This window comes from Carassius gibelio, chromosome A17 (genome assembly GCF_023724105.1).
Source record: "Carassius gibelio isolate Cgi1373 ecotype wild population from Czech Republic chromosome A17, carGib1.2-hapl.c, whole genome shotgun sequence".
Taxonomy (NCBI): domain Eukaryota; kingdom Metazoa; phylum Chordata; class Actinopteri; order Cypriniformes; family Cyprinidae; genus Carassius; species Carassius gibelio.
This window is the reverse complement of record NC_068387.1, coordinates 10,696,543-10,724,183: the sequence shown is the minus strand read 5'-3', so window position 1 is coordinate 10,724,183 and position 27,641 is coordinate 10,696,543. Positions and strand designations below refer to the sequence as shown.

General features: G+C 35.5%; 2 protein-coding genes across 8 annotated transcripts in view; both read right to left on the bottom strand.

The window, feature by feature from the left end:
* Nucleotides 1–7: 7 nt before the first annotated feature.
* LOC128031427 (dihydropyrimidinase-related protein 5-like) lies at nucleotides 8–17,420 on the bottom strand. 2 transcript variants are annotated; one of them, XM_052619684.1, is made up of 13 exons: nucleotides 17,216–17,420; nucleotides 14,223–14,491; nucleotides 9,739–9,897; nucleotides 9,350–9,529; nucleotides 8,952–9,020; nucleotides 8,713–8,757; nucleotides 8,015–8,090; nucleotides 7,296–7,452; nucleotides 7,074–7,215; nucleotides 3,590–3,732; nucleotides 3,278–3,485; nucleotides 3,027–3,195; nucleotides 8–1,520 (listed from the first exon to the last, which is right to left on the bottom strand). In XM_052619684.1, the coding sequence occupies exons 2-13, from the start codon at nucleotides 14,481–14,483 to the stop codon at nucleotides 1,435–1,437; spliced, it is 1,695 nt and encodes a 564-aa protein (XP_052475644.1). In that variant the 5' UTR covers nucleotides 14,484–14,491; nucleotides 17,216–17,420; the 3' UTR covers nucleotides 8–1,434. The 2 variants fall into 2 exon arrangements, with proteins under 2 accessions (XP_052475644.1, XP_052475643.1); XM_052619683.1 differs by having other exon boundaries at nucleotides 17,225–17,380.
* A 2,038-nt stretch (nucleotides 17,421–19,458) lies between these two features.
* The window catches only part of LOC127933288 (DNA (cytosine-5)-methyltransferase 3A-like), a 59,150-nt gene continuing 50,967 nt past the window's right edge, over nucleotides 19,459–27,641 (bottom strand). For all 6 annotated transcript variants that reach the window (XM_052530147.1, XM_052530146.1, XM_052530145.1 and 3 more), the window contains 5 exons: nucleotides 26,436–26,584; nucleotides 26,130–26,215; nucleotides 25,975–26,044; nucleotides 25,768–25,886; nucleotides 19,459–22,530 (listed from right to left, as the gene is read on the bottom strand). In XM_052530147.1, the coding sequence (XP_052386107.1) occupies nucleotides 22,389–22,530; nucleotides 25,768–25,886; nucleotides 25,975–26,044; nucleotides 26,130–26,215; nucleotides 26,436–26,584 (566 nt within the window). In that variant the 3' untranslated portion in view covers nucleotides 19,459–22,388. The remainder of the gene's footprint in view (nucleotides 22,531–25,767; nucleotides 25,887–25,974; nucleotides 26,045–26,129; nucleotides 26,216–26,435; nucleotides 26,585–27,641) is intronic.

Sequence of the window (27,641 nt, the reverse complement as noted above, 5' to 3'; positions counted from 1 at the left end):
ACATGAATAGGAGGTTTAAGCGGGTTTATTTGCACTTTTTCATGAGATAAACATAATACGTTAATACATACAACTGTAGTGCATACATAGCTCATATTAAAAAATTGAAAAGCATACTGAAAAACCTGAATAAAAAAATACATGAATATTCAGCACCAACAGAAATGTTCTTGCCATTCTACTGTGTGTGTGTTACTGTGTTTCTACTGGTCTCTACAGAAGGGTTTCAAGTACTTAAGTAGACATACATGTACAAGAAGAACACATGCCTCAGTTAGCTGTGTGGTGTCTTTTAACAGGGTTGGTTAGTGTCGATCAGAAGTGAAGCAGTATTTTTCTGACTTGTTTTGGAACATGCAGATCAATAGTCACTAATCCACAGTGTTACAGTTCAGTGAACAACTGATAGAATTCAACTTTCACCACAGTTCAGTGTTAAGCCAACAGTTAATTCTAGAATAAACATAGAGCTACACTGCAAAATTATGCTATGGTTATGAATAATAACTTGCAAGTGCCCGTAACAGTAACAGGGAATGTAGACTTATTGGATACAAAAATCTGGTCAGTTAAAAGTTAGAGATCAATACATTTTTGGATTAGTTACACAACTAAATTTGATACGTAACAGATATTCTTCTTAATTCACATTTTAGAAGGTCAGGCATGTGTGCTTTCAAAGGACATCTGTAAAGCTGAAAATGCTCCTTTTTTGAATGTATAAACAATAGTGACCTGTGTCATGAACTAGAACTAGAAATATGACAGAGAAACAAATAGCTTGTATTGTCTTTGAATTATAAGTGTCAAAAATAAGATATAAATATTAACACCTCAATGCAGAAAGTGTTGTCAACTGGTCGCTGTAAGAGATGTAAGCGTAGAGAGGCAGAGTGCTAATGTAAGTAAGTGGATAAACACTGAGGTAAATGTACAGTCATCTGCCAACACATTAAAATATATTAAATAACTTTACAATGGTTCACATTTTCAAGCCATGACCAAATACACAAACTAGTAACATTCCCACTCTTAAATAAGTCTCCAGTCACTATATATAAAATCGTTTATACGGCAGCTTGCATAAAACATACTGTTGTTAATGTGGTAACAAAAACCATAAAGGGTCTGTCATTTATTTAGCACTACAACAGTGTTTGTATTTGCATTTGAACACAACTTTCACTATTTCATGTGACTGAATATGAAGAACAAAACACCCTGTAACACTCTGGATTCCTCAATCTCCTCCAAGCCTTTCCAACACATACCTTGTTTTCCAGTTTCCGCACAAATATATCTTTTTTTCCCTAATACACACACACACATATAAAAAATGAAAAGAAACCCACAGGTGTTTTCTTGCAAGTGATTCAAGTGAAATCATTTTGATCAGAAATGTAGCTGTTTCCTGTCGTTTCAGACTCCGAAATGTTACCAGATTCCACTAGAACGACCACCAGGTGGCGCTAGGATCCGCGCGGAAGCCCTCTTTGGAACATTATCATCAATTTGGGCACCTATCAAAAGATAAAGATTGCTAAGCTACACGGGCTACTGGAATTGTAATTAAATATATTTATACATTTTAGAAATTCATATATTATATGTTTATATAATCTATCTATCTAGACAGTATATATATATATATATATATATATATATATATATATATATATATATGTGTGTGTGTGTGTGTGTTTATGTATGTATGTATGTATGTATGTATGTAATTTATTTCACATTCACATTAATACCTTCATATGTTATTTTTAAATACAATTATTTATTTTTTTTGTGGTGAACTAAATACTACGTAAAAACAAATGTAATTTCTACATTAAGTTCAGGCAATATTTTAAAAAGTGAAGTATATTACTCCCCAATTTAAGCTTTTAGAAATTAAAGTTTGAAATTATAAGCATATTTTACTTGGAATTGCTTGGTATGTTTACAAGGATTCTTTAAGTAAACATCAAAGTTATGGTCCCATTTTTCCCATCATCCACTGGGGCATGAATAATTAAAAAGATTACAAATTTCACTGTTTTCAAGTTGTATTTACACTGTTTTATGGTTGATTTTGTCATTAGATTTAGTAACTTACTGTTTTGTGATATGTGGAGTAGGGCTGCACGATAAATTGCATGCGATATTGAATGCACATCTTGTCTGACAATGAATCTGGAGTTCATTTTAAAGGATAATAAGCTGTCTACTTGCTCACTTACATGTATGCAAATGAACCACATGCTTTAATGGCATGGTTGTTTTCCAGTGCTACCTCGTTTGAGTAAATTATATAAACTGTAACTGAGGGTAATGTTAAGTTAAGTAACATTTAGCAAAGGAATTTAGTAAATTTACCATGACCAGTTAGAGTTTAAAGGATAATATCAGTTTATTTTGTTAAATACACAATATTGTGTATTTAACAAAATAAACTGATATTATCCTTTAAACTCTAACTGGTCATGGTAAATTTACTAAATTCCTTTGCTAAATTTACTTAACTTAGTTAAGTAGATTTTACTTATTTCAATACTTAAATTTAACTTAAAATGTATGTGTGCAAAAACTTGCAAAACAAAAAATTAAGTAAATCTACTTATAGTTTTGTTTTCTTCAGTAAATAGAATTAACAATTAAATATGATTTACCAGGTTTTCAATACTCATACATCATATTTATATTCTAATTTGTGTCTGTAAGGTGCAATTATATAAATAATAATAATAAGTAATTATTTTACTGTATTCTTGATCAAAACATATTTAAATGTAGAAAAGTAATCAAAACATAATTTAAGCTTTAATTAAATAAACATTGTGTCCATATAGAATGAGAATTTCACTTTCTTTGTAAGAAATTCAAGGAAAATGCCAGTGGAAAATATTTTTTTACTGCTTCACTTCCTTATTTGCAAATATTTGCTTTATGCAAATTATACATTTATGTTATTTTATTTGAATATCAAGTATGAACTGCACAATTTCTTCAGTTTGATTGAATGCAGACTACTGTACCAGACAAACTAAAGCTGGACTCATGTAGGTCTCTCATTCCCCCGTGGCGCGTGCAGGGTCGTGGGTTCATGTCCCCATCTGAAGGGCCCACGTCCTTCTTCCCTGAATTCTGCACTGCAGCTACGTCTCCAGTGTAGGGCGCACGCTCCACCCCCTTGACTGCTTGACACTGAGAGAAGAGGGTCACAAACAAACAGTGGAGGCACTGCGATACGTAGTCAAAGAAACATGATATAACAGAGTGAGAGTACCTTCTCCCTCTGGACCATTTTCTTGTACAGGTAGTCTGGGAAAGTTCGGAGAGGGTAGAACTTTCCTGAGCCCTCAGCACAGGTGAAGATGCCGTTTTCATAGACCACGCGGCCACGGCTGACGGTTACCAACGGGACGCCGTGACAGCGTAGGTTCTCGTACAGATTTACATCACCACCCTGCCATTGAGTGGACACAGAGATGGTCCTACAGACACAAAACCATGTCATTTCATTTTGCAATACTTGGTATATGAAATATATTTTTTAATTCTCAGCTGATCGGAATTCACTTATCATTATTTTGGATACCTTGTTGATTCTGGATCCCAGACGACCACATCAGCATCGGCTCCAGGGATGATCCTGCCCTTCCTCGGGTAAAGGTTGTAGATCTTTGCAGCATTGGAGCTTGTGACAGCAACAAACCGATTCTCGTCCATCTTACCTCCAACCTATTAAGAAAGACAGATAGATTTTTTTCCGGCATCTGTCATCTCCTGTCCTCTCTATGATTATTACTTTTTTTTGTCTTTGGCAACATAACTGTCTATGATATGAATGTTATATTAATATTAATACTATATTTTTTATATAGTTTATAACTTATTATATATTATTTATATGCAATACCATTCAAAGGTTTGGGGTCAGAATTATTATTTTTTTAAAGAAACAAATTATTTTATTCTGCAAGGATACATTAAATTGATCAAAAGTGACAATAAAGACAATTGTTACAAAATAAATATTCAAATAAATGCTGTTCTTTTGAACCTTCTATTCATCAAAGAATCCTGAAAAAAAAATGCAGCACAGTTTCAAATAACAAATTGACACTGAAGACAAAATATATATATATATATATATATATATATATATATATATATATATATATATATATTAGGGCTGTCAAATGATTAAAATTTGTAATCAAATTAATCAGAATTTTCAGTGGATAAATCAGGATTAATCACTATTTGCAATTACACCTGAATCCTAACCATTTTTTTTTTCTGAAATGCATACCAAAAGATAAATAACATGACACAGATACATAATTTTCATGTATTGATTCATCAATATGTGGTTCTTTTTTTCTGAATTTCAAAAGTTTAACATTTACTTATCACTATATCAAACCATGCCATTTAACTACAGATAGTGTAAGAGTTTTAGGTGAACCAGTGGTTAAATATAGCCACTTATCTATGAAATTATGCATAGAGAAACTCGAAAGAATGAACTCAGAAACACAAACATGCGCCCTCTGCACTCTGGGCACTCTTGTTTTTGGGAGGTGTTCATTTGCTCTGCCACAATACTTTAGGATCGATATTTTCACGTTCTGAAGGCTTCAAGTGCCAGTAAAACCAAGTAAAAATGCAAATGCTTTTCCAAACAGCTGTAATTTTAACTGCATTGCATGTAGGCGTTCTGTGCATGCGCAGTGTGAAACACAGGACGCTATAACAGGAAGAAGCTCCAGCGTATCAACTACCAAAGTCGTCTCTGTTTATCGAGCTTGTCATGAATGTATTTGAGAGTAACTGGGGTAAAACCTTAAGCTTCTTCTGTGTTTTCGTCGCAGCGCTCGCCGCTGTTTTTTACTATCTTGAGAATTCAGAGATCGACGAGACTTTCCTGACCTAAATAATTTGTCACACTGCGCATGCGTGAAATGCGTTGACGTAATTAACGACAAACAACTAATTAACGTCGTTAACGCGCTATTTTTGACAGCCCTAATATATATATATATATATATATATATATATATATATATATATATATATATATATATATATATATATATATATATATTAGTGCTGTCAATCGATTAAAAAAAATTAACTAATTAATCGCACAATTTTTTAAAATGAATCGCGATTAATCGCAATTAAAAGACTGAAATTTTTTGGATATGTAAATATGTAAAATGTAAATAATTAATGTAAACTCAAGACAAAGAAACTATTTAAATTCAAAATATGATTGTTTATTGGAATTTTTGTTTAACTTGTAACACAGATTTTCTCATGTAAACAACATACCTGCAATAAATCATCAATATCCTCCAAATTAACTGTTGGCTTGAAAGCCATATTTATTACAGAAATAAAAACACAGGCATGTAAGTACCATTTGAATTTCAAAACAATCAATGCCAATAAAAAACTAAAATGATTTCCATGTTGAATTCTAAGTGGACTGCAAAAAAATTCCAAAGTATAGTCATTGCTAGTGCTTTAAGTGGGCCAGTACGCACCGGTACTCAGTACCGCCACTTCCAAATATAGCTCTTGAGCCTACCGCCACCTCTCCGTGCGCCCAGAACATGCTTGTAGCGTACCGGTACGCTCATTTGGACATCTGTTTTAATAGAGGTTTTAATCTTTTACCTGCACTGCCGATTTTCAGAGCGCCCTTCACAATGCAAGCTTCCTAATTCATCCCACCCAGAGCAGAAACTACATTACCCATTCACCCTTAAGTTATACAAGTGAATAGCGCATGTGTCGCTTTTCCCACTGTTAAGTGTCAACAACTCAACGTGGCCGGAGAAGGTGTGTGAAACTCGTTGTGAGTTATACTAAAGCAAAATCTTGAGTATTTATTGTCTGATAAACATTAAAAACTGTCTGCGGAGGTTGAGTCGTCCTGCAGCCCCCGCTGGCTGCTCATTGGCTGCAGCATCTTTTTTCTAAGTTCTAAAAAAATACCGTAGACGGCAAGGCACAAATTTAGATATTCATTTATCTAATTAATCTATAGCCTATGCACAAAGACAATATGATCTTTTTGTTCCCTTTTTGTTTTAAAGCTTGATGAAGAGAGAGAGCGCAAGTTGCTGCAGCTGCGAGGAGGACAGTGATGCACGCGTACAGGAGTGATTGACAGTTCGCGGCACTGTGTACAAAAAATACTCCGCTACACAATTATTTCGTTATTTTCGTTTAATCTTATTAACGTTAGCGTTACAGAAAGGTCTGATTTACGCACTGTTACAGTCATTGTTTTTTTGTTTTTAAACAATGACATTTGAGTTCATGATTTTAATGTTGCTGTTTCTTGTGGCAGACTGAATGAAGAGTAATGTTTCTTGTGGCAGACTGAAGAGTAATCCGGCAGAGTTTTATACTGAAACTTTCCGTCTAAAAGTCCTTCCTTGGTCTTATCCATATTTCTTTGCACGTTGAACACACATAGGCCACAACCAGAAATAAAAAAAACTGCAACCGCGTTAATTGCGTTATTTTTTTTTTACGCGTTAAATATTTCAAATTAATCGAATGCGTTAACGCGCTAATTTTGACAGCACTAATATATATATATATATATATATATATATATATTAACATATACAATAGTTATTTAAATATTACAGTTGTTTGCACAGTATTTTTGATTAAAAAAAGGAATCCAAATAACTGGTGAGCATAAACTTTAAAAAACCTTACAATATTCTGGAGCTAAACTTTCAGCATACTAGCTGCAAGTATTAATGATTATCATGACTTTCATCCACTGAATTCGCCGAATTCAAAACTGTTTTTAAAAAATGCATATGATCCATACTTTCCTGTCAATGTTTTATGAAGTATTATAAAAATGAGTATTCTAAAAAATATTACAAAAATGATACATCAGACTTGTCTTTACTTTCAAAGTATTCATTCAAGCATGAATCAAAAGTTGTATAAAATATCAACTTCCACAAGCACTGGCTATACAAACATAGATACTGTGATGATTCTAGCCATCAGTGTGGCTTCTGTGATTTACTGAAACATACCACTCCTCGCTCCCAAATGACGCTCATGCGATCCTGCACCCCGGGAACACCGTGAGGGATTTTCGTGAAGTCATCTTTACCCACCGCCTTCTGTTTAGTGGTAAAGGGTCGGTGGTCCGATGTCACGACGTTCAGAGTGTCACTACATCACAGTGAAAATACCTTTATGTGACTATACAGGTATCTGATTCAATTAAACTACTACATGGTGAATCCACTTACTTTCCCAGAAGGCTGAGCAGGTAATTGGGTGTGTTGGGGTCGAGTCTGAGTGGTGGCACAGTGACGAAAGCAGCTGCGTGGGCCCAGTCCTGATGGTAGTACTGCAGCCCGTTTAAGACAGCATGAGCAGTGGTGGTCTCTCCATGCACCACTTTCCCTGTCGACCAATCACGCTTCAGTATTCTGAGTCACATTTTCTTATAAACTGCTTAATATTCAGGTGTCATATGTGACCCTGGACCACAAAACCAGTCTTAAGTGTCATTTTTTTTTAAAATTGAGATTTATACATTATATGAAAGCTGAATAAATATGCTTTCCATTGATGTGTGGTTTATTAGAATCGGACAATATTTGGCTCGAGATACAACTATTTGAAAATCTGGAATCTGAGAGTGCAAAAAAATATGAGAAACTCGCCTTTAAAATTGTCTAAATGAATTCTTAACAATGCATATTACTAATCAAAAATTAAGTTTTGAAATATTTACGGTAGGAAATTTACTAAATATCTTCATGGAACATGATCTTTACCTAATGTCCTAAAGATTTTTGACATAAAAGAAAAATGTATCATTTCGACCCATACAATGTTTTTTTGGCTGTTGCTAAAAATATACCGCAGCTTTAAGACTGGTTTTGTGATCCAGGGTCAAATATACTAAATTAAAATGCTGCGACTGTGAATTGTCCTTTGAGTGTCATTGCCTGGCTCTTACCCTGCATTTTAGCAGATGCTAAAACATCCCCTGCTGACATGCTGGACACATTCACAAGATATATAGGACAGTGGGCCTAAGAGACAAAAAGCAGAAGACATTCATTCTGATCACATTTAAAGCTCTTAAAAGCAATTAATTGGTAACTCGTATGTTTGTTTCAAAACTGTCATTACAGAATACAGTATGTACATTTGCTTCTGCTGCAAAATGACTCAAAGTGACTCAAAGTACACTTTTGTTTAAAAGTTTAAATAAATAAATACTTATTTTCAGCAAAGATGCATTAAATTGATTTAAAAAAAAATATCATAGTTTCCAAAAAATAATACGAAGCAGCATGACTGTTTTCAACGTAAAAAGATTTAATAATAAAGATTTTTTAATGTTTTTGAAAGAAGTCTCTTATGCTAAGGCTGCATTTATTTGTTCAAAAATACATTGAAAACAGTAATATTGTGAAATATTTAAATTAAATTTAAAATAACTGTTTTCTGTTTTAATAAATGATTTATTCCTGTGATGCAAATCTGAGTCTTCAGTCTTCAGTGTCACATGAAATCATCCTAATATGCTAAATATGCTTTTTATCATCAATGTAAAATAAACTTTGTGCTTGTTAATATTTTTGAGGAAACTATGATACATTTCTGAAAGGATTTATTGCTAAACAGTTCACTCCTGTACATCATACTCACTCTGTTAGCGATGGTAATGGCTCGGTGGATGGCCTCTGCTTCCAGCTGCACATGGAAGTAAGTAAAAAAAACACAAATGTCACCAGTGAAAACTAATGGTGAACAGACGCCTAAGAGTATTAATAATCCATGGAAATGCAACATGGAGATGGGAAAGACTAACAGCTGCAGAGAGAGTGTCAATGTGACTAATATCTTTTATGGTCACACAAATCACAGGATTTGAATGATTACTTTACCTCCTCAGGTCTGCTTATCTCAATGCCCTCTGGTCCACTAATACCCAGATCCAGCGCTTCTCTGGCACCCTAGTGTGGATAAATAAAAACATGCCATAACATGATAAATTACCTATGAATATAACCTATAGATAACCTATAAACTATGCAGGAAGACAGGATCCTACCTAGACAGCATTTGAAGTCACTATCACAGCATTATGCCAGCTTTACTCATAATTTTGGCCAAAATAAAGGCAGCATCACATACAATAGGTAATTTCACATAACACCAGTAATTACTGATAAAAGTGAATAGTGCTACTTGTAATGTGTGAAGCTGCTGCCTGTATACAACTCACAAGGTTTTGGAGGAAAACTTGTTCATTATGGTTTTGCACCAGTTCCCTGATTTATACCTCCGCGACCAGTTCTCCATTCTCCGCGTGGACGCGGGCCACAGCACCGATGTCCTTACAGTTCTGCAGGGCCTGAAACAGCTCGCTGTCCCTCAGCATGTACACGTCCTTATATGCCATGAACATCTGGAAGGAGTTCACCCCTCTTTCCCGCACCAGTGTCTCCATTTGAGCCCTAACCTGTGATGGTCAAGTCACCTTTATAGTGCTTTATGCAATGATAAGCATTAATAACAAACAGCAAAAATAGCAATAGCAAATCAATTACAACTATGGAGACAGTTAAGATTATTGCAGAACTATTAATTAAACAAAACATTTTCAGCACGTTTTTTCCTGGTCCTGTAATTATAGAAAGTTGACATACTCTGCAAACACAGACTTCATACCGTTGGTCCCCACCAGGTCACTCCCACATGAAGAGCGTAGTCACAGCAGGCCTTGGCATCGGCGTGAGAGCGGCACTTTTCATAAGCGTCCAGCAATGATTCGTTCTTTTCTGGCAGCACATGCCCAATCACCATAGTGGTGCCTCCAGCCAGAGCAGCCTGAGAGTACACAAACAACAGACCGATCCATACAGCATCACTACCAACCAATCACTCGGTTTAATGAGCTGACGACAACACAACAGCGACATGTTCACGTGAAATGAAACGTTACGTAACAGCACTCAGAAAACATTAATCAAGGTTAAATTAGACCTGTATTTGGGAACTGTAATCCAATCGAATCTGTTGCTAAGCCATTGCTGCATGGTTACTAGGGTGTTCTGTGTGGCTGTTTATGGGCATTTACTGTATTTACATTTACATTTATTCATTCAGTAGTAGACGCTTTAATCAAAAGCGACTTATAAACTATTCTGTTCATTATTATGGTGGTTTTTAGGTCATTGCTGTGGTGTTTTGGTGGTTGTTAGGTCATTGCTGTGGTGTTTTGGTGGTTGCTAGGGTGGTTGTTAGGTCATTGCTGTGGTGTTTTGGTGGTTGTTAGGTCATTGCTGTGGTGTTTTGGTGGTTGCTAGGGTGGTTGTTAGGTCATTGCTGTGGTGTTTTGGTGGTTGCTAGGGTGCTCTCAATGTTGCTAGTGTGTGCTGGTGGTTGCTAAGGAAATAATAGGCTGATTTAAGGTGTTCTGCTCGTTGCTAAGGTGGTTTCTTGGGTGATGCTAGGATGTTTTTTTCTAGGTCATTGCTAAGGTGATCTGGTGATTCATAAGGAATTGCTACTGTAGGCTGTTTTGGGCTGTTCTAGAGGTTGTTGGGATGTTGTGTTTGTTTCTAGGGTGTTCTGGCTGTTCGTTACAGCCATTACTATGGCGTTCTGGTAATCGTTGTGATGCTCTGATTGTTGCTAGGGAATTGCACGACTGTTCTGGTGGTTTCCAGGAAGCTCTGATATTTTCTAGGTCATCGTTAGGGTAATCTGGTGGTTTTCATTACTAGGCAATCCCTCCAGAAAAACGTTGCATAAATTGCCGATTTCAAGAAGCAAAATATGCGGAGGTAGCATGATTTCATAATAATAATAATTTTTGTTGCAAAAAAGTCACATATATCTTAGCAGAAAGTTGAAAAATGTTGCGTTTACTTCACACAAGTAAATCACCATTATTTCCCAATGGGAACCTTATGAAGTGACGTAATTGCGCCATGTGAACATCATCTGTGAACCCCGCGGTGAAACCAGGGTGAAGGACGCAAATCATTCTCATCTGCCAACAAAAATAAGTGCAAAAGACCGCGCGAAGCAGTTACCCGATGTGTTACATGACAGTGGGGGCAAATTATTTTGACAGAGGGATGAGGATGAGGATGGCGAATGATAGACCAGTCTTAGAGGCTACGCAGTTAGTTTTCATTTTCACAGTGGACTGTTGTAGTTTCATTCAGAAGTTGATGCACCTCTACAGTTATAAGATTGTACTTTTTTGTTACAGAATAGTACCAAAACCTTACAGTTGTAGGTATATTAGTAGTATGTAAAATAGTTTATGTTGCAGTAAGAGATTGCACTTTGCAATTCCTGTAAAACAGCATTTGTATATTTGTGTGTATATTTTATTTGTATTCATTTTTACAGAAGTTGTTGAATATTCCTTTTGTAAAGCTAGAGAACTTGTTTGACTCAATGTTTGAGTCATGTGTTAATTAAGGTCTGAAATAAAACAGAATGAGAACTTAAATATTATTTGATTTAGTATGCTTGCTTATCATAGGAAGTCATAAGAAATGACTCTTTACAGTAAGTTAGTAGCCTAGTGAGAACAGGGTGTTGGGGGGGGTGTCACCTTTTTTTCTCTTTTTCATCAAACCACAGTTTTTGCAAGTTCCTGCAATTTCATCGCATAATATTGCAAAAATATCCCGCATATTCACTCGCATTTTTTAAGAAAAACTGCCGCAAAATCAAGGATTTTTGCCCGCAACAATCACAAAAATAATCTGCGTGTTTCTGGAGGGACTGACTAGGGTGCTCTGGTTGCTGTTGGAATGTTCTGGTGGTTGCTGGGATGGTTTGATTATTACTAGAGGTGTTTTTGTGGTCAGGATGTGGTTATTTCTTGCTCCTTGCTAGGGTGTTCTGGTGGTTCCGAGGATGCTCTGATTGTTGCTACAATAAGGTGTTCAGATGGTTTCTAGGGCATTATGGGCATTACTAGGGTGTTATGGTAGTTGGCAATATGCTCTGATTGTTATTACGGCATTGCAAGTTGTTGTTTTTTTAAGTGTTCTGCTGGTTGCTAGGATTTTTGCTAATTTCTAGGTTATTGCTAATTATATTAATTCCAGGGCTGTTTTAATGTGTTTTGGAGGTTTTAGGGCATTACAGGCATTACTCTGGTTGCTGCTGTGATTATTCCTAGGGCATCATAAGTGTCTTCTGATAGTTGACGGCATTGCTAGGCCGATGTTAGGGTTTTCTGGTGGCTGCTGGAATCGTTGCTGGCTGTTTTTAAGGTGTTTTTCTGGTTAGGATATACTGATTGTTTCTAGGTTCTTTGCAGGGGTGATCTTATTGTTGGAAGGGAATTACAAGGCTGTTTTTAAAGGGTTTTGCTGGTTGCTTGGATGATCTGATCATTTCTAAATCATTGCTAGGGTAATCTGGTGGCTGCTAGGGAATTCCTAGGCTGTTTTAAAATGTTTTGGCAGTTTCTAAGGCAGTGGTTCCCAACCACGTTCCTGGAGTCCCCCCAACGCTGCATGTTTTCCATGTCACCTTGATCAAACACACCTGATTCAGATCATCAGCTCATTAGTAGACACTCCAAGACCTGAATTGGGTGTGTCAGGAGAGATGCAAAATGTGCAGTATTGGGGGGCCTCCAGGAACGTGGATGGGAACCACTTTTTTAGGCTATTACAGGCATTACTAATGTGTTCTGGTGGCTGCTGGGAAGTTCTGATCATTTCTATGTCATCGTAAAGGTGTTCTGATGGTTGTTAGGGTGTTCTATAAGGTTATAGGAGTTCTTTTTTTTGCTCTTTCAAGTCTTTAGCAAAGACAGTGTTGGTTATCCACCATAACATTATACAATAATAATATGAATTGCTCATAATGGCTTAGCCAACTCCATTAATATCCCACAATATCTATCTGATCATAATGTTTTACAGAAAAATACACAATTAGTAGAAGGCCTTTTTTCAGTACAAGGAAACAATGATTAACAGTAATTCAACCACAAAAATGGTTCTGTAAAAGCATCTCTCAGCTGAAGGGGCGTGCATTTGTGCACCATTGTCTTCTGGCACAATGGCACGAGTGAAAGGCTTTTGCAGCAGTCTTTGCAGCAGTGCTCCAGTATCTATGGAAACAGAATCTGATCTCCATTTGTCTCTGTGCTTGGCGAGTCTTATGCAGGGAGGAGGGGGGAAGAGAATGTCAGTTGTGTTGCCAAGGCTAACAATAACAGCGCAACTCTACAACAACTCTTTATTTGTCATCTCAAAGCCCCCAGCACTCTGGGAATAAGAGCGTGTATGTATTTGTGAGGGTGAATCGTGCCCTGCGGTTGATGGACCAGACTGTGAGTGTGCAATGCTCACTCTTGCATCTCAGTGTCTGCTAAGTGACCCATGGGATTTATTTAGGCAGGGCTGCTGAAGCGAGTGCATCTCTGCTTTTGAACTATTTATAAAACAAGAACAAATGAATGTGACATGGAATGGATGCTACATCACACATCATTTTAGTTTAGATCTTCCACTGTATTAAAACGCTTTCTGAAATAAGAAAAAAAAACTCATATTGCTTAACATACAGTCATATAATGCAAAATCAAAATACATTTTTGAAAAACTGATTTAGCGTATAATACTCTAAGCCAGGGGTCAGCAACCTACTGCAGACAAATAAAAGTAAACCCTTTACAGATTTGATTGCTGTCTTAGTATTAGTATTTTAGGGTCTTTTCTCTGTTATCAGAAAAGAACTGCAAGTGAATGCATAATTATTGGTGCAAAGGGTTAAAGAGGCTGCATTTGAAGATAAATTTAGATTTCAAGTTCAATATTGATTTTAAAACTGTTATTAGTACCTCATAATTTACTGTAATTAAATGACTTCAAAATGAACAGTAATCTCTTACTTTACTTTTAAAGTGGTAACGCGTTTCACCCAACACTGTTTCCAAGTGAAATGGGGTGTTTAAAAGAAACAAACACATGGTTGGGAATTGATTTTATCCACAGGGAGTTGCATGGATTTTTAAAAGACAAGGTTGCTGAATGGGAGGAATTGAAAATTTGATTCTTGATGATGAAGCACCACAAATGTTTTACTAAAAAATAACATGCACTGATAAATAATTCTCAATAAGACCATTAACATGTAAGTCAAATGAGAGTTCACGCTGGCTTTCATACCTTCGTGCCGCTGTAGAAGTCATCTGCGGTGCTGGCATTCATGAAGCTCTCGTTCAGGTGAACACTGGTGTCTATGCCACCTGGAAGCACCAGCTTTCCTGTGGCATCGATAACCTTGGCCCCTCCTGGGATCATCAGCTCCTTGCCCACTTGCTGGATAATGCCGTTCTCGATGTACACATCTGCTTCTTGTGTGAAGTCGTCGTTCACCACTTTCCCTCCCTTTATGAGAATGCGTACCGTTGATGAGCTGGAAGACATGGTTCAACCTAAAAAAATTAAAATAAATCAAAAGACAATATGTTGATGTGTATTATATAACCCTACAGTGTCTTTATAACTCATTCAGTCATTTTTAATTTACTAGCAATTAGTACTTATTCAGCAAGGATTCATTAAATTGATTAAAAATGACAGTAAAAAAATTTTTTTCATTATTACAAAAGATTTATATTTCAAATAAATGTTGTTCTTTTGAACTTTCTATTCAGCAAAGATTCCTAAAAAACATTATTATGGTTTCCACAAAAATATTAAGCAGGACAATTGCTTTCAACATTGATAATAATAAGAAGAAATTAATCTTGAGCACCGATTCAGTATATTAGAATGGTTTCTGAAGGATCATGTGACACTGAAGCTTGGCCGTCACAGAAGTAGGTTACATTTTAAAGTATATTCAATAGAACACAGGTATTTGAACCTGCAATACTATTTCACAACATTAATGTTTTTTTACTGTATTTTTACCAAATAACTGTAGCATATTTAATCATTTTTTATTTAATTATTACAGACATTTCCAGAAATATTGAGATTATACTGATACTTCCAGGTTTTCCATGACCATGGGAAATGGGAACCCTGTTTATACAATAATATACACACCATACTTTTGGAATAATATCACATATCTTAAAGGAGAGCTTGTATAAAACCATTTTTCCACATTTGGGCTAAGGAAACCAACTATGTACTTAAATGAAATTTATGCATTTAGCAGACGCTTTTATCCAAAGCGACTTTCAGTGCATTCGGGATAACAGCTTTTACCTATCCTGTGTTCCCTGGGAATTGAACCCACAACCTTGCGCTGCTAACGCAAGTCTCTACCACTTGAGCCACAGGAACTTACTTGACATCCAAACAGGATCAATCATTCATATCAACAGCTTTAGTTTAAAGAGGTTTCAAAGCATATCACCATTCTAGAATCTGACTTTAGCTGGTAAACAGACACCAACATGTGTGATTATTGTCAGCTTGGCATGATTAGTCACATTCGACTCCATATAATTATTCATGACACATAAAAGCAATTTAAAACAGCACTGCAGCAAATGTCCCAGTAACGTAACAAAACCTCAACTCACTACAGAAACAGGGTGTGTAAATCATATTAAATGATCAGAGCAATTCTGACCCAGATTTTCCAGCGTTGCATGTTCAGAGATGTGGGATTGTTAGCAGGAAATATATGTAGGCTAGCAGCTGTTGCTGCACATTCCTTGCAGCAGCGCACTTCCTTATGATTTAATCCCAAGTGAAAGCGTGTATGTAAAGTATGGCGCTGCCTAGGGTTCCCCCACACCCTGTTCTGAGCCCCTGATGGTGAATGGCAAGTGTGTGTGTGTGGGAAAGGAGGGGCTACTATGGAGCTGGAGAATAAGGGTGTGTCTCAGACATCCTACTATAAAAAGAAACAGTACAGTGCATGAGCTACAACTGTCCTGTCCTCACAGCACAGCCTAGAGAAAAATTATTGAAGCATTTGCTCTTTGTGATGACTCACGGAGGCCTTCCTCAAGAATGACCCAGTTTTGAACCATGCCATATTCCATGAGATCCACAGGGCGCTCTTTTGGATAGTATGAAGTACATGAAAACTTCTGATCTGTCTTGTGGATACAACTTCTATTCAGTAAAACAGGAAGGGCCATTTAGTGCAGTTTGAACTATTAGAGCAAAACGAATCAGTGAAATAAACATAATATTAATGTATGATTTTAAATTGTGTAAATAATATTCACAATTATATACTGTATTACACAATAAATGTGATTTAAAACAATATTAAAATTATTTTATATTATATTAAAATGTTAATTGTGGTAAGACAAAGAATCAGTGCAATATAAGTAATAAAAAATAATTTAAAATATTATTTTAAGTTGCATTTAAAATATTTAAATGGTGTATTGCATTGCACAAATTAAATGTAAAATATTTTAACATTTATTTTAGAATACATTATATTATATACATTTTTATACCATGTTCACTGCAGCAAATTGAAAGAAAGGGCATTTAGCATATTTAATATTAACATTATACCTCATTAACCTATATTATTTCAGAATTTTCAATGCTAGAATGTTTAAATACTTCTAGTTTGCAAAAGCATGCATGCAGTCACGTGAAGTGTAAACATGGCTACAAGAGGTATTTCATGACCATGTAGACATGCACATTTGTGCAATGCAGTGAGTGCATCAGTGAGGTCTTCTGATATGTAGATTGCATGCACAAGGCTTCATTTAGAGGCTGATGATGGTGATGAAGTAGACTTGGAGCATATCGAGGGTTTCACACCAAGCTTACTCTAAACACATTCAACACGCCTCAAGGCATCATGAAATGCCAACGTTGGGCTTTCAAAATGTATAACGTTAATGATATTACAACGGCTTCATAACGGAAAGATCAGTTTTCGGGCGTGCGCTCGCGTTTACTCGCTTTGATTGCTGGTGGGCTCGAGCTGTTTGTGGATATACAATATCCACATTGATCGACTCGATTATTAAATATCGTTCAATCGATAGTTAAACAATTACCAGCTAACATTAGGAATGACACAAGGGAAGCACGAGACACAAGACTGGTAGATTCTTTCCATACCACAAAATTACACGATTCCGAGCCATATGCCTGTGCTAGTCAGTGAGGAGTTTCTTAAAATAACTTACAACTGAATGCAAAATAGCAACACATACCGCACTTACTTCCTTTGTTATGTCCTTAAAAAGCGGTTTTCCTTCACTTTCAGCACTGGTGTACAATGAAGCCTGTTAGACGGTCAGGCAGGCAGCAGATGCTACGGTTGGTCCAGCCCGGTAACCTTGCTGCAGCATCCAGACAGTGAGAGCCGGCTGTTGACCAATCACAGGCGACATACACAGCGATGGACTCATCAGCAGCCAATGGTATTACAGAATGGGCGTGTCCTGTCGTCAGTGGTACGTACCATTCACACAGATTCATAGGGGATGGCAACCGTGCAAACCAGACTAAAATACAATTATTATTATTTTTTTGTATAAATATACATAAATATAAAATTTACAAATATAATGTATTTATAATATAGGTATAAAAAGTATTATATCTATTTAAACTAGTTGTTTCCATATTCTTATGCTTATAATACATATCATTATTTAAATACAGTTTAACATAACCATAAGGCCAAAGCAAAAACCGGATTTATCACAACTTTGCAAATTTATTAAAAAGTACATTGCACAATTCTTCATAACTTTAACTCAAAACTTAGTTGAAGCACTTTGGCAACAATTACAGCCTCAGGTCTTTTGAAGCTTTGCACATATGCATTTATTTATTTATTTATTTGCCATTCTTCTCTTTAGATCATCTCAAGCTCTGTCAGGTTGGCTGGGGACCATCGGTGGACAGCCATTAATAGGTTTCTCCAAACATGTCTAATTGGTTCCACGTCCCATCTCTGGCTTGGCCACTCAAGAAGCTCTCCTGCATTGTCTTGGTTGTGTGCATAGGGTGACTGTCATGTTTGAAGGTGAACTTTCGGCCCTGTATGAGGTTCTGAGTGCTCTGAACCAGGTTTTCATTAAGGATATCTCTGTATTTAGCTGCATTCAGCCTTCCGTCTTTTCTGATCACTTCCCCAGTTCCTGCCGCTGAAAAACACCCCACTCCTCCATGCTTCACTGCTGGGGATGGTATTATGCAGGTGTTAAGTGCTGCTTGGTTTCCCTCAGACATGAATAAGGAATTGAGGTTCATCAGACCAAAGAATATTTTTTTTTTATAGTCTGAGAGTTATTTAGGTGTATTTTTGTAAAATCCAATCAGTTTCAAGTATCTTTACTGAGGAGAAGCTTTTGTTTGGTCCCATTGCCATCAAGGTCAGATTGGTGGAGTGTGGCAGTGATGTTTGTCCTTCTCCATATAAGATCATGGAGCTCAACTATAGTGACCATCAGTGTCTTAATCACCTCTCTAACCTAGGCCCTTCTCCTTCGACTGCTCAGTTTGGCTCAGAAGGCTAGATCTAAGTCCTGATTGTGTCAAACTTCATCCATTAAGGACTGTGGAGGCCAAATGCTTCTTTTTTTTGGGCCAATTTTCTGTAGTTTTTCCCAGACCTTTCTCAACATAATCCTGTCTCTCAGCTTTGCAGGCCATTCCTTTGACCTCATGGCTTAGTTTTTTGCTCTGACATCTATTTCTGCTGTTAAATTAGACAGGTGTGTGCGCCTTTCCAAATCATGTCCAATCCACTGATTTTACCACAGGTTAACTCCAGTCAGCTTCTGATCTATATTTTAAGTGTCAAGGCAAAGGATGTGAAGTCTTGTGCAATGTCATTTTTTAAACGCTTCCCTTTTAATAAATTTGCTAAATTGTGATAAATCCGTTTTTTGCTTTGTCATTATGGTGAGTGGGGTGTAGATTTATGTGGGGGAAAAAGTAATTTAAAGCAGTTTAACACAATAATTCAACATAACAAAATGTGATAAAAATGAAAAGGTATGAAGACTTTGTATAGGCACTGTATATATAATTTAGATAAGACATATAATATACACATATATGAAAGGCAATATTATAAAAAAAACTATCTAGAATATATATAGTATAATCTAGAATATACTAAAATACTCATATTATAATTAATAAAATAAACATACACACACTATATAATATATATATATATATATATATATATATATATATATATATATATATATATATATATATATATATATATATATATATATATATATATATATATATATATATATATATAGTATGTGTTCCTTTCAGAATATTATCCTGAAATATTGGATTAAATGTATAAATTTGTAGAATTTAAATTTTTATTTAACTAATAATAATATACAATCAATCATCTAATGAATATAAAATTTTATGGTAAATACTTGCAAAGAAAACAAACAACTATTTCACAAAAAAAGAAGGAAAAAAACATTTATTCAAGTGTTCTCCAGCACAAGTACATAAGGAGCCTTTTTTCTTCGTTCTGGGCACATAACGAAAGAAAGGGGGAGAGGTGGCAAATGATTGCTACATTTGCTGTATGAGCTGATTGCAAAAGTTTATATGACACAACAGAGGTCACAAATATCAACAGTGTCACTGAGAAATACAGAAAACCTGTTAGGAGAGCAAACAAGAAGCTGTTACAGCCAAATGTGTGTGTATGCTATGCATATATATATATACTCAAATAAAGCAACTTAAATGGATCAAACAGAGAAGAAATAAAAAATACAAAAAAAGAAGAAGATGGAGGGCTGGATATATGGCATGGAATGTAGGACTTAGAAGCAATTCTGCCTGGATATTAAGCAAGTACATGTTAACAGCAAAATTTATTACATTATTTTTTTTTTATTTCCCATTATAAGTACATGATCCCACAGATAAGCACCGACTACAGCAATGTCTATTCTAAAACAATATAAGAATCTTTCATCACTCATCATTATTTTTTTCAAGTACAAAGTTAAAATGCCTTTGTTAATATCTTTATACGAGAGAGTAAAATAATAGTGCTTCTCCAATACTACAAGAAACAATCAGCAAAAAAATAAAACATAAAAAACAGTCATTATCAAGACAAGTTTATTTATTTTCCAAATAATATATTTTTTCTCAATTAGATAAAATGTTTAGCACCTTAGGAAACTCCTACAATCCCTTAAGTACTTAAAAAAGTATTAAAAAGCAAATCGAAACACACTTTTGTATGTAGGGCTGTGCAGTAAAGATGGGACTGTTAAAATCACTTCGCGAACTCATTCTTTAGTTTTATCCTCTGTTCGACATACATAAATATGAATTACAAAAGACACCCTGCTGCTTTATAGCTTATGTCAATTAGCCTCTTTCCATTTTGTAAATTACACCCCTCTTGCGATTTGAGCGCTGTTTTGATTTCTATGATATATATTAGCAAAGAATTACATTTGTACATCTCATACGCCATTCAAAAAAAGCAACAGACAAATTCTATGTACAAAATGTACAAAAAGAAAACAATCTGGGCATCAATCAAACTGGGAAAATAAGAAGCAAAAAAACTTTGCTGAACATGATAAATGTAAAGGTATGTAAGCAGTGCAATGCCTTTTTTAAAAAAAAGAAGAGCCTAATAAGGATTTCATTAGAGCCCGTTTCTAACCAGATTCACAAATTTAGCCTACGTAGCTCGCGTGATAATTAAAATTATTGACATGGTCAACATCCACCATTGGCAAACATAATAATGTTTTCAGATCTACGCTAGGGACCAGACGTAGTAAACCCCATCCGACTACTTTTCCTACAGAGATATTTCACAAACACACTCACTTTGGGATTATATAGCAGTACGAACCGTGAGCAGACACTATTTCTCGAAGCGAGTTATGATAAAGCGACTCCGTAGCACATGGAAACACGAGAGGGGTGCTATTCGAATTGGGCCCCTTCACCACCGGCACCACAGACGGATTTATTCTATCCTAGCTCAATCGTTCACATCTATTGGCACAGCCCTACTGTACACAACAAAGTATTACCTTATATAACGGCAAGAAATTCACATCATTAAAAATCCCCCAACCCCTCCCCCCCCCCAAAAAAAAACAACAACAACAACAACAAAACCATTCATAAGAATCGAGAAGAAAGATAAAAAAAAAAACATATCAAAGAAATAATGTATACATATACAAAAGTGCTCGATACTGTTGGTAACACAGCACAAAAAAAATTGCTATTAAAAGGTAGAAGAGCATTGTGAAGCCGCACCTTTAAAGTTTGCACCTGACTGAGAATAGCCTACGGACGCCGCAGTCGGAGGCTGATCGAGCGACGCCATCCTTCCTGCGGCCGCCACGCGCGCTAAGAGTTGTACAGTAATGATTCTGGCCTGGGTGACACTAGAAAAACCTAGCTCACCACAGCCGTTTGATTTCAAGGTATGGATGATAAAAACATCACCGCCCATGTGGCTGGTTTCATGCATACTGAAGGAAGCTGACCTCAAAGATTGAAAGGCTGAGGCGTGTGGTTTTTTTTCTTTCTTTTTTTTTTTTTTTGAAAAGAGCACCAGAGGATATTGTAAAAAAGAAAGCTGTAAAAGATATAAAATGAGATGTGGCAGACCTGGCTTGACCTGGATTCTTTTTCTTTTTTTTTCTTTTTTTAAGGTTTCAGTCGGTTTTCCTGGCGACGGTACAAAACGTGACCCCCACGATCTTGTTTCGAGTAGTAGCACCACATGAGTTGCAATGTTTTTCACCCCCTTGAAGCACCATATTGTCACCTATTACAGTAGTACCTTTATCACCTTCAGTTGTGTATAGAAACTGTAAACAAAGAGGTATTTGTGATCTGGTGTTTTGGATTGGTTAAGACAGAGCTCCCCTGACACTAAGAGAAACTTAGACTTTTTTTCCCCGCTCTTACCAAGGCTCAGACGCTGGAGGAAAGATGTGCACCATGAGAATTAGATCGCTCGGCGACCCGACAGATGAAAAACTCAAGGAATCGAAATGCTTGGGCGAACTAAATGCGTTTTGCGTCTCATTGAATTTCTCGTTTCTGCCTTGAATTGTTACATCGTCTCTCAGTGCCTTAAAAGGAGGCCTTGTCTCAAGTATAGCTTGCACACATAAATCAATTAAAATACTGGATAACACTGCTAAAAAGTAAAATTAATAATAATAAAAAAATTAAATAGAATTAAACAGAGTCAATCATTCCAAACCAGAAGAAAAAAAACAACAACAATTTTTCTGATGTCAAACTTGCAGATAACATACGAGAGCTTGGTTTCAAAGCTCTTGGTATAACATCGGTTGCAATTTTTTTTTCCCATCTGTACTGGATTTGAGTTCAGACGCAGGCGAAATACTCTTTGAGTGGTGCAAACAAGTGACGGATGACCGGGACGCTCCAAGACCTTCCCAGCAGCCTCTGCCTGGCCAGACGACTCATGTTTGACACGTCTGTGTAATGGACAGGGAAGCCGAACACCCTGATAAGAGGTGAAATGGGCAGAAATTTAGCTCAAATATATTCACTCTTGTAATATAAATAGACAGATTTATTGCCATTTTTGTTTTATAGATACAGAATATCATACAGGATGAATTTAAGTATATTAAATTCATTCGAAAGTGATAGCAAATATATATATATATATATATATATATATATATATATATATATATATACATATACATATACATATACATATATATATATATATATATATATATATATATATATATATATATATATACATATATACATTAGGGCTGGTAATTTAATGCGTTAATTAGATTAATTAATTATGGAGAAAAATAACGCGTTAAAATTATTAACGTATTTAACGCACTTGTCCCGCCCCAGACCTGTGTGGATCATCTACCATTTCATTCAGTCGCTTGATGAATAATATGAGGCAGGGCAACAACTTACTGCATGATGAAGCCTAGAGAATATCCCTAAAATTCAAGATATGGGGCAAAATGCCCGTTTGAGATTGTATTTAATATTTACATCACATAGTTTAGAAATATCACACAAGTGTAAATGTGATACTCATTTTATACAACAGTTCATTATGAAGTTAATATTGTGTTATTTTAGACACAATGTTGTCTGTTTTGCTCAATTTTGCCAACCAGAAGATAACTTGAACCATTGGCCATACTGGTGTTGTCTTTGAAGTGGCGCTGCACCGACCGATCGGTGTATGACATCAAAGTACCGCGAGAGTGATCAAAAACACAAGAGTCGTCTGCTCTCTAAGCTCTTGCGGTTCTTAGATGTCACACACCGATCGGTCTGATGATGATGACTCATTTCAAGTCGAACAAGCCTCAATGAACCATTCATAAAGAACCATTTACTTCACTCCTGAATGAATCAACCATTTGAACGAATTCAACGAATTGCATAAATGACTCGATGACTTAATCATTAAGACATTTACCACGACCTACTGCCAGTTTTAGTTTATTATGTAGAGTATCATTTCATTAAAGAAATTATTTCATATTTTCATAGTAATAATAATAAAATTAAGAAAATAAATTATTAAAGTTATAGTTCACCCAACCAAAAATGACAATTATGTCATCATTTACTCACATGGCCCAAAAGAGTAGGCTATATGTAATAATATATATGTTTTACCAAACAAAATATTTCTTGCTGAACCTCCTTTTTTAATCTCTGTTTGATGCTTTGCATGACAATGACTTTAAATTATCTTTTCAGAGTAATTTCTCCAAATTTGTTGAGCAATTAATTAGATTAATTAATCACAACATCATGTAATTAATTAGATTAAAAATTGTAATCGCTTACCAGCCCTGATATATATATATATATATATATATATATATATATATATATATATATATATATATATATATATATATTTGCTATCACTTTCGATATATTTCAGATAAATGCTATTCTTTTATTCATCAAAGAATCTTGGGAAAAAATATCACAGTTTACACAAATATAATTTATATAATATAATATACAATATAAACTGATAGTGGTTAACCACTAAAAACTGGAAACTGGGCCAAACATTTTTATAACCCATATTGTGCTCAGGGACATAAAACAAAGTGTTGTCCAACTAAAAGCCCTTTTGCTGCTTGAAAGAGTGTGTGCCTTTCTGATGTAAACAAGCACACATGAGAAGCACATGGAGGAACACGTGAGGGACTCGCTGAATGAAAGCACATTCACTCTCTGACAGCAGATGGAGCTAAACTGCAGAAAATGTCCTTACACTGGAAACCCCAAAAATAAAGCAGCTGGACTACTTTCTGAAACATATTTAGGTTATTTTAATCTGGACGTACCATGGATGTAGTTTGAAAAGGTTTAGATTTTTTACTGTTAATTCACACTTTACATCAGGGCTTCATTTTTAACATTAGGTAATTCATTAGTTAACATAAACAGCCAATGACAAATTCTTCTGAACATTCATTCATCTTAGGTATTCCAATATTTAATAACACGTTGTTAAAATGTTGCAACTGTATTATTTAATGAGCTAACATGAACTTATTTTTTTTTACAAAGAGTAATAACTTCGGTAGCAAATGTAGCTATGGTGAATGTTAATCGTTAACTAATGAGATTATAAAGTGATACCTATGGGTCTTACTATATTTTGAGCACTTTTTAAAACTAAATTTCAATACCGTGATAATACCGTTTACCGTGATAAAAGCATGAGCATTTAATCGCAACAGGAAAATTGGATACCGGCATAACCCTATAATAATGTCAAGTGGTTGATCACAAGTGGTCAGCGCTACATGCTGGTGTAGATGGGGTACAAAACATTTTGTATTCCAATCATTTAAACCCCATTTGAAGGTCAGATACACGTGGCTACATTGCATGTGTTGTATAATTGCTGATCCGTACTGATATCTGAACTGATATCACCTCTCAACCATATACTGTAATAAAACAAGGGTTTTATACTTCACTACTTATATGTGGCTTTAAAAGAAAATGATTTCTGTCAGAAAAATTGGGAAAAGTTTGTATATATACATATATATGTGTATGTGTGTGTGTGTGTGTGGTGTTGTTTTGTATCATTAGGATATTATTACATTTTTTATTAATATTTGAATTAGTTTTTATTTTTATATTTTTTGTTTTCATTTTTATTTTCATTAAAATGTTGATATTTTTATTGTGTGTTTTGGTCATTTTATTGTTTTTATTTTATTTGAACAAAACTGTTTTTATCTATTTTAATTATAAGTTCAGTTTTAGCTATTTTAGTACATCAAATTCAAGTAAATGAAGCAACGTGTCGACTAGCTTTTTCTGTCTTGACTGACTACTTGTGGTTGAATCTCCAAAAAGGATTTTAATACCAGTCATAAATACAAATATAATCAAGACTGGTTCAAATATACCAAAAAAGGAAGAAAATTGCTTTTGTCAGGCCATTTCAAGCCATATAAATGCTTCTGTCAATGTCTCTCAATGGATTACATAAGACATGTTTCATTATGTAGTCATATTCTGATCTACTGCATAGGATATGATTTTAGTCAGCCAGTAGATGACTGCTGATTCAATCAATATGAGATAAAACTCACTGTTCACTGCAGCAGGTCCTCAAGATCTCTCTGTTGAACAAATGTCAGTGTGACATTTTACATTTACATTTGGGCTTACAGCTTAGAAGTTTTTAAAAGGCATTTCATCATACCTCTCCATCTCAGTGCACCACAGGATGTCCTCTTTGTCATTCATGAAGACAGGGAAGTGCTGGTCTTTGCCTTGCTTTATAGAATTAGACCGAGTGGTGATGGTCCGCACTTTATCAAACTGTAAAAGATGCGAAAAACAACTGCTATTTGTGTTGCTTTACAAAGCTTTACCCAGAAATCGATCGAGGGGTTGGTTTAAGAAGCACCTTAGCTGTCCTGCCATGCTCCAAACAGTCTTGAAGGTCCAGTTTATCATTGCACATGGCAGCCAAAGGTCTGAGAGGAGAAGGAGATATGGCATTAAAATGATAAAGTGAGAGATTAAATAAAGAAATGAATGAAGAGTCCACGTCTAACTAACCTGTTCATGCCAGGCAGGTTTCCCCAAAAGTAGCGAGCTCTGTGGGCAGCAGACACCTCCTTGGCATCAATCATCACTGGGTTGCACTGTGATACATAAACCAATAAATCTTTAATCATAAACTTTATCATAAAAATGTGTGATGTTGACCCTAGCAAGCATATGAAGGGTTAATTTGTTTCTACCCAGAAGGTCATTTCACCACTAGGTGGCAGCAAAACCCACTGGTTTATATTAAAGCCCCACTGACAGTCTAAACATATTCAGCGCAGCTTAATGGTGGCGTTTAAATGGTCAGTCGCACACCTCTAAAAAGCGAGAGATGTCCCTCTTGTCGCTGACGCCCATGGCCACCACATTCTCAAAGAGCCAGAAGAACGGCCTGTGATCTCCCTCTTTAGGTCGGGCCTCATGTAAAAGCCGGTAAAACTCGAAGAAGAGTCGACCCGTGCCCTCTGAGAGACAAAAAAAACAAGATTGAAAAACACTACGGAGACTCAATATGACAATCATCATTAAAACGGACAAATGTGTAAGCTGTGTTATGAATATATACACCATCGTTCAAAAGTTTGAGGGGTGGTAATAAAGGCTATTTATTTGATAAATATGGTCAATTGACAGTAATATTGTCAAATTACATAACATATTATTATTTAAAGTAATTGTTTCCTGTTTGAATATATATTAACATGTAATCTATTCCTGTGATGACAAAACTGACTTTTCAGCAGGCAGTACTTCAGAAATCATTCTAATATGCTGATTTGATACTAAAGAAACAACTCAGTCTTATTTTTATCAATGTTGATAACGGTTGTGATGCTTATTGTTTTTATTTGAAATATGATAAAAAAATTTAAGGAGTCTCTGATGGAAAAAAAGAACAGCATTTCTTTTATAGAAATATTCCGTTACATTATAAAAGTTGATATTATGACTTTAGATCAATTTAATATGTCCTTCCTGAATTTGTAAAACATTTTAATTTCTTAAAAAAGAAAAAAAAAATATATAAAAAATCGTACAGACCCCAAACTTTTGAAAGTTTTTTGAAAGTATAAACTCTAATCCTTATATGGCTTGTTTCCACTGAGTGGTACGGTTCGGTACAGTACAGTATGGTACGCAATTATTTCCATTTCAACTGTCAGAAGTTGTGAATGGTACCAAAATAGTGTACCGTACGTACCACTTTTTTGGTACCCTTCCGTTGGGGTCCCTAGCACAGCAAAGGGTACCAAAAGGGTGGAGCTAAACTCACAGCAGAACTTTGATTGGTTGAACAGAATCATCACTTTAATGTGATACAAGGGGATAAATCTTCTCCTTCACCAAAGAGTACAGAAGACCTCACTCGTTCTGCTCCGCTGTGAGTGTTCGGCTTATTAACTTCAAAGCGCGCAAACACAAACAAACATAATTGTGTATTTTAGAATTGTATATTTTCACACAGACAATAGCCTTTCTCGATGTGCATTCTTGTCTGTTCTTGTGGACTTGTGGAACGTC

Bases quoted from the DNA above. Each gene is read 5' to 3' on its own strand.
- LOC128031427 (XM_052619684.1), bottom strand. From the start codon at position 14,483: ATGTCTTCCAGCTCATCAACGGTACGCATTCTCATAAAGGGAGGGAAA. The intron at 9,530-9,738 runs GTATGAAGTCTG...TGACCATCACAG, and splicing joins TGACCTGGTGGGGACCAACG to GTTAGGGCTCAAATGGAGAC. The intron at 9,021-9,349 runs GTATAAATCAGG...TATCCACACTAG, and splicing joins ATGGAGAACTGGTCGCGGAG to GGTGCCAGAGAAGCGCTGGA.